We start from the raw sequence: 10,000 nt of genomic DNA, 5'->3' as shown, positions 1-10,000 counted from the left end.
CAAATTCTTCGCTGAAATGCTGATTTCTTATGCTTCAGAGCCTCTTTAATTGACAATATCAGTTCCCCTTTGGTGGGTTCAGAGCCTTCCGCCATCTTGGGTTTAGTTAAACTAAACGGCCAAATGGAAAGTTGGCCCAATTTTGAGCAACAATTTCCAATCGTGATAAATCTGCTGAGAGCCGCTACTAAAATTTTCCAGACTAGGTCATTCGTGTCCGCCTTTTTTGAATACGGTGTATAAGCTACACATTACGTATCATACTGCATAATACAATCACTGAATTTAATTGTTACAAACTTGCTAAATCTCTTTATGTTTAGTTTAGGGGTCTTCACTACCTGGAAATTCAGTTCAAGTAGAATGAGGTCCAAGGCATGCCCTGAATGGGACGAAGATTGCAAAGATTAAATTAATTCTGGCAAATGTGAGAGAAAATTGTTAACTTTGCAACGAAAGGAAAGATAGTGCTAGTGCATTTGAATGAAATATCAAGAAGATGTGCGAGTATCTCCAGCCTAGGAACTGTCAGAGTGAAAGAAAACCTGGAAGAATGAGGAATGTTCATCATATTTCTGTGCAAGAAATATGCAATTTTCATTCTTCACAACCTAACAAAAGATGTAAACTGAAGAGTACACCTAAAACTCATCAGGTGGAATTTCAGAAAGTGAAGAGAATTGAATGATGAATGATATAAAAGTGCGAATTTTTCCCGAATTTTATCGCTGAAAAGAATGTACTTTCACTCTGAGACAATATTGCAGACAATGTGCAATGAGACTCATATCAAAAGTTATGATATGGTAATGGTGAGTGATTTTAAAGATACATTATACGCAGGACTCATTTAATAACATAAAGACTCTAGATTAGACTGCATCTTTGTAAAATGTAATGAAGTGAGAGCTATTAAGTTAATGTGACTGCCATTCGTAGACTAGTGTACCTCTCGGAAGTAAATTACTCAACTGCTTCCATGGTACCCCTGTAATGTCTTATTGCAGTTGATCTCAAAATAGAATCAAACATTCGTATTTAATGGTCCATAAATCGATTCTGCCTTGGGAAGTATAGAGAGAACTGAGCGTTTAATAAAAGAAGGGTGCCCTAAAGTTAAGTAAACTGGAAATCAAAATTATAAGGGCTCTGTCACTAAGATTTTCGATTAGCCCTACTCTAACATTGGTCGTTTTCATACTAAAGGCTGCATCATCCATCCAGACAAATAATGCGTCTCTTGTGGCATATGTGTAGTGTAAAGACGGGATGAATACCATGACTACTAGAGAGACGAAGAATGTGAGATATTATGCACGGAGAAATAAAAGGGCACTAGTGTGCTGTAAAATTTTAAGTTGTCGGCTGTGCTTGAACGTCTCAAATCATTTTCCTGTAAAGCAGAAGAGTTTTTAGCTCACCAGTATAGAATAAAGGAAGAAATGGCAGAGAAACGTTTTTGCAGGGAGATGGAGTTCGAAAATAATGCTTCACAGCCCGCTGTTATGTCAGCAATCGTGATTACATTAAGTGACAGAAACGAGCATTGGTTGACAGACGGATATCAAAATTGGGATGAAGTCTGTTACATGTTTATGTATTAAGTGCCAATCAAATGAAACTACCTTTGTGAAATGGTGTGATTACTGCTAGAAGTAGAACATGGTGTCAACAAGTAAATCGCGATTCTTTCAGCAGCAAACGCTGTGGACATTCATGTTACAGTCAATTGACACCTGTCAAAACAAGGTATCCGCTGACCAGTATCACATGGCCATATCACTGGCTCAAGTTTAGAGCCCACCAAAATCAGATTAGCCCACATAAACGAGGCCTCATTTTTTGCACGCTTTCTGGGCTGAACTTGGCTACGCGGCCATACTATGCTTTTGTGTTCAGGTGGAAAACGGTTTGAAAAAACGGTTTGCTTGGCCCCAAGCGATGAGACCATAGGAAATATACGGTTTGGTGAGCAAGCGGTAAATGTTTAAAAGAGTAGTGCGCAGTACCAAGTGTCTAAGCCTAGCAATAATACCGATACCTTTGCTTATTTTCGTGGAAATATAGTTAATATGGTGCTTCCACAAGAGATTACCATCAATTAGAACACCTACAATACTCGTCACAAATCGTTGAAACAGACACCGTTTCTCTCGAATTTTCTGGAAAAATCCTGAGATTTCTACTTCACACTGTTTTCCCAACTGAACTGTGCCTTCTCCCTCTCCAATGTTGAGCCACGCGTGTTTTGAAGCACTGAGATTCCCTGCTAGCAGAGGCTCTTTTCCTGGTGTTCGCTGACGGGAGAAAAGAGACCTCTGCCATGGGTCTAAATGGACTATATTGAGCATGCTCCGCGGCTTAGCGACCGAGCTATCACGTGATGTTGGTAAGACGTCACGAAATATGACCTTTCACTGAAACTGGCGCGAAAACCCCGCAGATGCATATGGCGCGTCATGTCTCACACCCCGATTAACTCTCCGTGTAGTAAACAGAGAAAAATATCATCGACTAGATCGCCAAAAACGCCGGTTAAAAAAGTACAAAAATCGTCTAGAGATAATTGTTGTCTGATCTGTGGTATTAACTTCAAGTTATCTGGTCAGGGAAGCTTTTTTAACACAACCACAACTGCAGGACTTAAAGAAAATTTGACATTCCTGCGCAGAGAAGCGCCCGATTTTTCCCTGTCATCCCGACGGATTTGCAAATGCTGTAAACGAAAGGTGGACTCAGTCGTAAAGAGAACATTAATTCTCGAACAAGACAAAGCATTTCTCATCGACAAGTATCGGAAAAATAATTCTACAAACGAGAGGCAATGCGCTAGAGAACCCACCAAACTCACTCCGCCGCGGTACAAACGGATGTGCAAGGAAAGTCCTTTGGCTGTAAACAAACAAGCTAAAGCAAGGAAGGCCATCAACAAAGAGACGGATGGAGTGGAAGAGCTCGGTGTTTTTCCATTGAGCACCAGTTTCGAAGATTTGAGAGCAGAATTTGTTTCTCACGATCATTCTTACGCTAATAAGCTTACCTATGAACCAGATACTGTGGCACAGTGCGAAGGAGATTTTTCTCCCGAAGTGGAACAACCACCGCCAGAGCAAATTGCTGCGAACCAGTGCCATGGGAATTCTCTGACTGAAGTCGAACAAAGGCATGAGCGAATTTCTGCAAACCAGTTCGAAGGAGATGTTCAGATTGTAATCGAACAGCCGCGAGAACCGGATGTTGCAAACCAGTGCGTCGATTCGGTCGATTTACCGCAATCATTCCTCTCGCTTTTGTTTGATGATGACTTTCACTTCGACTTTGCCTCCAGCTCAGCTCATGACCAGGACCGTAGCGAAGAAGTTTCTGTTAATGCTGAATTAACAGGAAATGCCGAAGATGATGAAACCGAAGTGGAGGTGAGAAATACATTTCTGTCACTTGTCAATAGTCGGTTTTAATAACTTTCTGCACGTTTACAAAATTAATATTTTACTTGAAGAATTGAAAGAATAGATGACTTAAAATTGATGGCTCCCTGCTAGCAGAGTCTCTTTTCCTGGTTTTCGCTGGCCAAACACGGAAAATTGGTGCTGAAACACTTTTTTTTGGCCTTTCATTCTCTGCGCTTAACGAAGGAAGAAAAATACATTACCTGTGTGCTTTCATATTGCTAGAAATAATACCCTGGGAACGAGGTTGTGTTATTCCCTCCTAGCCTAATTTTCTTTCATTCGTTAATGATATGGTTGTGGTGTAAAATCTTTTTATAATTTCTGATAATAAAAAAAGCCTTTGCTTGAAAAGAATTATATCAAGAAATATTCTTTTGTTTTCTTGCATGCTTTCAATAGATAAACATCAATTATCCTTCTGGCCCGAGAAAAGTTAAACTGTCTAAGTCTGACCAGAAAACTGCCACTATAGTCAAGTACATTGCACTAGGACTTCCCAAATTGGCCTTGGCAGCCTTACTGAAGACATCAACAGCCATCATTGAAGCCAAGAAGTTGTTGTTCAAGAAAATGGAGGAGGAACTTATGGGCCTTACATCAATAAAGGAACCTAGTGTTCTTAGGCAAAGCCGTCATGACTTGTTACCATCCTTCAAGATGGCTGATTTTGGTGAGGAGTTGAAGGCAAAAGCTCCTTTAACAACTGAGTTGCTCAACAGCCTTTGTGTCTCGAAGTCAAAAAAACGCAAGCAGGAGAATGGGAAGCAAGTTAATACTGTCATTGCTATCATTGCTGCAATCATGCTTCAAAACCGATGTCCACAGATGTCAGCCCTGGCATACCGCATTGGTTTGATACTACGCTTTTCTGGGGCAGGGCAAATGGTAAGTATTGAGCTTATAATTATCCTGGTTTTACCTGTCACTGAATTCCCACCCTATATTCTTAGGGAATTTTAATGGTATGTGCTGATCACTTAAACAAGTTCTCTGTTGGTTGGATTGCTATGCTCACTCCTCCTAGAGATGGCTCAATGAACCTATACTTAGAAAAGATACATTTAATTCCTATTTTGGAAATTCCATCATTTAAATACCTGTACCACCAACATGTATTCAAGAGTAATAACAATAATAATAATAATAATAATAATAATAATAATAATAATAATTATATTAATATTAATAATAATTTTTTTTAAAGTTTTTTAATGAAAATACTAATCTTTATTAAAGACTTCACAAGACTTATGTAATGAGTAATATTAATAATAATAATAATAATAATAATAATAATAATCATTGTAATAATAATAATAATAGTAATAATAACAATAACAATATTAAAATAATATTTTAATGGTAAAATAGAGTAACTCAGGTTTTTAAAGAAGGTAAATACATTATGATTTCTCATAGACTGTTGGTAGTGAGTAGCAAGTGATTTCTCTTTACACAGTAGGAGAATATGACTGATTCTGTCCCTTATTCTGCAATGGAGAAGTTGAAAGTGAAATCTTTTAATGATTTTTGTGATCGATCGGTTAGGGCTTCATATCTGTATTACAGCTGTAATTTGATGCATTACTTAGTAATAAAATTCCAGTTCTCTGTTAACTGTATTTTTTAAGGGTTTGGAACTTATGACAGCCCATGGCATTACAGTCCATCCCACACAGCTAACAGCAAAGGCAAAGGAAATGGGAAAGGACCACGATAAGACTCTCTTGCAATGGAAGGGCACCATCGAGCAACATAAGGACACTGTGCAGTGTCTCGAGATTATAAAACAATGTCTACAGAGCCTAGAATATCTGCCAGAACTACCCAAAATTGGGCAGGTATGTTCCTACCTAATGACAAATGAACCGAGTGACTGTAGGATGATAGATGCAAGTGGTGTCTGTGGAGGTGCAGATACAATAGATGCTTCCTCAATAAACCTGGCATGTCTTTACAACCCAACCGATGTTGTGCACAGTATTGGAAGTAAGCTTTTGGAGAAGCAGATAAGCTCCAAGATGATCAAGGATACATGTGCTTTTGTTGCAAAATCAACAGAACAAGGTGATGATGCTTTGGATGCCATTAATAAGTCTATTGAGGTTGCAAAACACTCAGCCCCTAAAGGATTCCAGATCATTGGAGATAACCTGGACCTTCATATTAATGTCAGGCATATGGATAATTCTAACAAGAACAAGTCCCTTCATACATTTAACCTTGTTGCCATGGAGGATGTTGTTACTGGAGAAAATTTACCTGATGTGACTGAGAGGACTCTTGATGTGGTCCAAGTTCATGAGTTTCTGCCCTCCTTGGATGATGTAGAGAAGCTTAAGAAGGATCTAATTCCATTATGGACTCGTGTAATGGTTAAACAACTTTCAGCCTTTCGTTTCTTAAAGTCTGTTGTTGTGTACCACATACCACATGAGTACAGCGAAGCAATGAGATTACCTTCCAATCAGGTATCTTGTAAATGGACATAATATACTATTAAAGGGTTGCCCATAATAACTTTTATATGTAAATTGGGTTGAGATTCGCAAGTATAAATTGCTATCTGTGGTTGTTATTTGAGGAATCTGTGATCCCCTAAATTAGTTTTTCTTTTTGTTATGCCACTGCTAGCAGGAAAGCTATGTATAAGACGATCATACAAATTTAGGGACTCCCAGATTCCATGGAACTAAACACAGAAAGTGTTTGGTATTTGAAACTCAGAAATCTTGCCACTGCAAATTTCATTAGACCTTAAATGTTATTATGAGTCCAGGTTATGTAGCAAGATTTTCTGCTGTCATGTTAACAAGACTAGTACTGTGTGGTTCTATGCAGTTTCCAGACTTCCCCCACCAAGAGTATCTGGAAATTCCTGGGGGGTGGGGGGGGGGGGGTATATGTTATAGCCAAGCTTGTAGAAGAAAAGTTCAAAGCTAAACTGAAATTTACCAGGGGAGGGGCACAAAACAATTTACCCCCTTTGGGTGGAGTATGATTTGAAATTTTTGGACACGACACATTTTACCACAATGATCACAGTGCAGTTTTTTGGGTCATTCAACGGTACTTATTTTTTACAGATACCTCTTGGTTGTCTTCCAAAAAATGAAAGCCTCAATGAGGACATGGTAGACATATTAGAACACCTCCATAGCAACTATGTGCCAATGTCACAAGTTAATGGTACCAAGACGCCTGCCGACTTTGTTTGCTTTGGTGGAGATCAACTCACAGAAGAGAGGTCAAGAAATATTCAGAAGGCACGTGCAGATGGCAGGAGTGTGGATGAGAAACTAGATGGCGTTTGGTGTAAGAATGAGGATTGGCATGGCATACGCATTGCTTACCAGGTGTGTTCATTTGTTGCGGATTTTTTCTGTTGGGGGGCGGGGAGGGGAATCTGTTATCAAACTCTTCCCTTTATTCAAATAATATTTTGGACTCACCAAAAAAAGAATCAGTGAAAATTTTGCATAATATTTCTTTTGGACAAAGACTAGTGGAGGAAGATCTACTGTAATATCCCTGTCTGACACAAATGATTCACTCCAAACTTCACAAAAATTATATTTAAAGGTTCTTGCGAGGGTTTAATAGGTGAGAGTTTTGTGGGTTGTAAGATCTAATGCTGATTTTGGTCTCCAACTATGTCATTTGTTTTCAGCTTGCTGTCAACATTCTGCGGAAGCCTAATTCAGTTATGGATTGGGGAACAATGGCGAGCAATGCAATCGTGGCTGGGAATTCCAATGCTCTTAGAGACCCCCTTGACCACTATGATTCAGTAAAAGAGTTCTTTGCAATAGAGTTGGATGCCTTCATTATTGCTGCAACCCTTAATCATTTTGGAATGGAAGGTATGGAAAGCATTCCAACGAAAAACATGATGCCTGATAATCTTAAGAATTCCAGCAAAGAAGCTCAAAGAAATTGGCTTCACAGGAAAGTAATTTCCATGCTTGAGAAGTTTGTAATGCCTGGAGTGTCTCGCCTTCCTAATCTTCTCGCAGCTTACAACCCTCGTCCTGACTTGCCCTGTCGTGGCCACGGTTGTACAAGAGTTTTCAAGTATGGCAAATGTCGTGTTAAGCATGAGAAAAAAGAGCATGGCCTCACAGTAGCGGATGAGGATGCAACATCTGAAAGTAAAGTGGACGACAAGGGGACAGAGGACTATGTGTACAATTATGGTTGCCTCCACCTCAGCATTGGTCTTCTCCTTAGGAGTGCAGATGACTCTGTAAAAGAAGGTGATGGTGAACGGCTCTTGAGGGTGTGGAATTTTCTCACTGTTTTTTACCGGGTAAACAACCACAGCAAATATGCATTAGCTGCTCTCCGTCTCAAGGCATCTCAGCTTGGCTTGCTTACTCCAAGAGAGGCACATAGACTGAAGTGGAACCGTTTTGCCTCTCGAAAGGGAGGGCAAGGTAAATGCATATCTAGGGACCTTCTGGTAGAACAGGTAAATATGGTGTCAAAGGAATGTATCCGTGAGATGGGTGCACCTAACATAAACAGCAGCTCAATTGAATCTTCAACCAAAGCTACAGGGCCACTTCTAGGACTGCTGCAACAGTCTAAGCAAGACCTTGGACAGGGAACACGCAACACCCACCACACCAACAAAATCAAGCAGCAGACATTTGTTACTGTGTTAGAACAGGTTCACAAAAAATCAAATGTTTTCGACTTCAAGGCTGGTAGGAGGTATACTTGCTTTCCTGAGGTCAAAAATGATCTGTATGATGGGGTGAATGTCACAAGGCTGCACCGCTGGATTTGTCGCCATCGTAAAAAGTGGCATAGACAAAATCAAGCCTTTTACAAGATTTAATGGACCTCTTTAGCTTGAGCAGTTTGTTTACCGATTTCAGACCATGTGACATTCTCTGGGAGTTGTTCCTTTATCCATCTAAAAGTTATTCAATCATATACACATGACTATTTGAAAGTTTGAAAGCAATAAATCTCAAGAGCAATATCACATGGTCTGAAATGGGACAACAAACCACCCAAGCTAAAGAGCTCTATTCTTCGCATTGGTGAAAGGTTTCCATCAGAATTGTAATCTTTCATGGGGTATCACAATGACAATGCTAATCTGCAGTAAGGGTCCCACCCTTGAATTTCAGGGGTCCTCCACTGGGAGGTTATGGATAAAAACATGTGAATGACAATGCTGATTCAATTTGAGTAACATGCTACCTCAATGGATTACTTATGAAATTTGACTAATGCCACATCCAGCATAGTTGTTACTGAGTTCATACTTGTAGATTATCGAGAAATATGTACTACACTATGTAAATTCCATCACAAAAAATCTAAATTACCAAGGGTTAGAGTTTTATCACAAAAATTTAATATAAGGATTACCTGCTACTAACAACAGTCTCATAGCTTTAATATGGCAATTAAATAAATTCGTACACAGTTTGGATATCAATAATTTCAGCCAGTTTACAACAAATACATATCATTGATTCAAGCAAATTTGTAATATATTATATTGACTGCAAGGCGGACATGTTTAAACTCAGAAATTCCATTATCCAAGGTGGAAAGTGTAAATACTTTAAACAGTTTTAGTATATTACTGAAACTATAATTCTATTGTAAGCAAACATGAACACATAGCATAACAAAATACTGGTTATGATGTACACAAGGGCACCTCAATAAGGGGCAGTGTCATGAAGATTTTGCTGTTTTAGGCAATTCTGTGCTAAAATCATTACATTTATGTTTTAGAACAAAATAGTTCTGTAAAGCTATGACAGAGATATTTAATGAATATTTTCAGAGAGGGCTAGCTGTAATAAATTTATTGAGGATTTTGGAAGACGTACCATAGAAATTTGAAAAAAATAATTTGGCCAATTTTAAAAATAATAAGGCCACTGTATTCAAGTATCAATCCATTTCCATCCTTGCCATTCGTAGCGACAGGTGACAGGAAACAGTTTCATTACCTTCAAATAATCTTTAATAACAAAGCTATGCCATTAGTTTTGGAATTCAATTAACACGAAGACACCTAGCTTTTTATAGAGTTTCCAAATAGCATGACACTGCCCCTTTAAGGCCTCTGCTTTAAAATCTTCAGAAACTGTTTTTAGCAATTCCCAATAGGGGGACATGGGAATGGCAGGAGAGTGTGCACACCAGACACTGAAATCATTCATACAGTAATTATGACTTTTAGCAGTGTTAAAATGGTAGCTTTCACCCTGCATTAGCTAGAGTAAGAAAATATTGAACCATGCTGTGCAATAACCGATTGTACAAAAAAATTAATTCCCCTGGGCAGGTGGGAGGATAGTTCATTTGAAGAACCCTTCCCCTGGAATTACAGGTCCCCAAAACAACCCCTCTACTTAAATCCCATTCATCATAAACAGTTATGCCCATGGGGAAACTCTACATTATGACAGATTCCCAAATGCATTTGTCCTTACAACACATAACTATTCATTTCAATTAAAAAAAGTGCGAAAAAAGATAACCCAAAATAATTGGTCACCTTTTAATTAAAACCT

The 10,000-nt window shown here is 38.8% G+C and overlaps 2 protein-coding genes across 2 annotated transcripts in view; one reads left to right on the top strand and one right to left on the bottom strand.

Annotated features, from left to right (window-relative positions):
* The first annotated feature begins 5,003 nt into the window (after window positions 1–5,003).
* On the top strand, window positions 5,004–8,678 carry LOC138057311 (uncharacterized). The gene is made up of 3 exons (XM_068903365.1): window positions 5,004–5,923; window positions 6,539–6,808; window positions 7,123–8,678. Exons 1-3 carry the CDS (start codon window positions 5,096–5,098, stop codon window positions 8,293–8,295), a joined length of 2,271 nt encoding a protein of 756 aa, XP_068759466.1. The 5' UTR covers window positions 5,004–5,095; the 3' UTR covers window positions 8,296–8,678.
* A 122-nt stretch (window positions 8,679–8,800) lies between these two features.
* The window catches only part of LOC138057312 (ATP-dependent helicase wrn-1-like), a 3,776-nt gene continuing 2,576 nt past the window's right edge, over window positions 8,801–10,000 (bottom strand). Inside the window, exon 2 of the mRNA XM_068903366.1 lies at window positions 8,801–10,000. This exon is cut by the window's right edge and continues 1,295 nt beyond it. The gene's annotated coding sequence lies outside the window, so the exon portion shown is untranslated.

Source organism: Montipora capricornis, chromosome 7 (assembly GCF_036669925.1).
Source record: "Montipora capricornis isolate CH-2021 chromosome 7, ASM3666992v2, whole genome shotgun sequence".
NCBI classification, from domain to species: Eukaryota; Metazoa; Cnidaria; class Anthozoa; order Scleractinia; family Acroporidae; genus Montipora; species Montipora capricornis.
The sequence above is the reverse complement of the archived record's forward strand: the minus strand, read 5'-3'. Positions and strand labels throughout refer to the sequence as shown.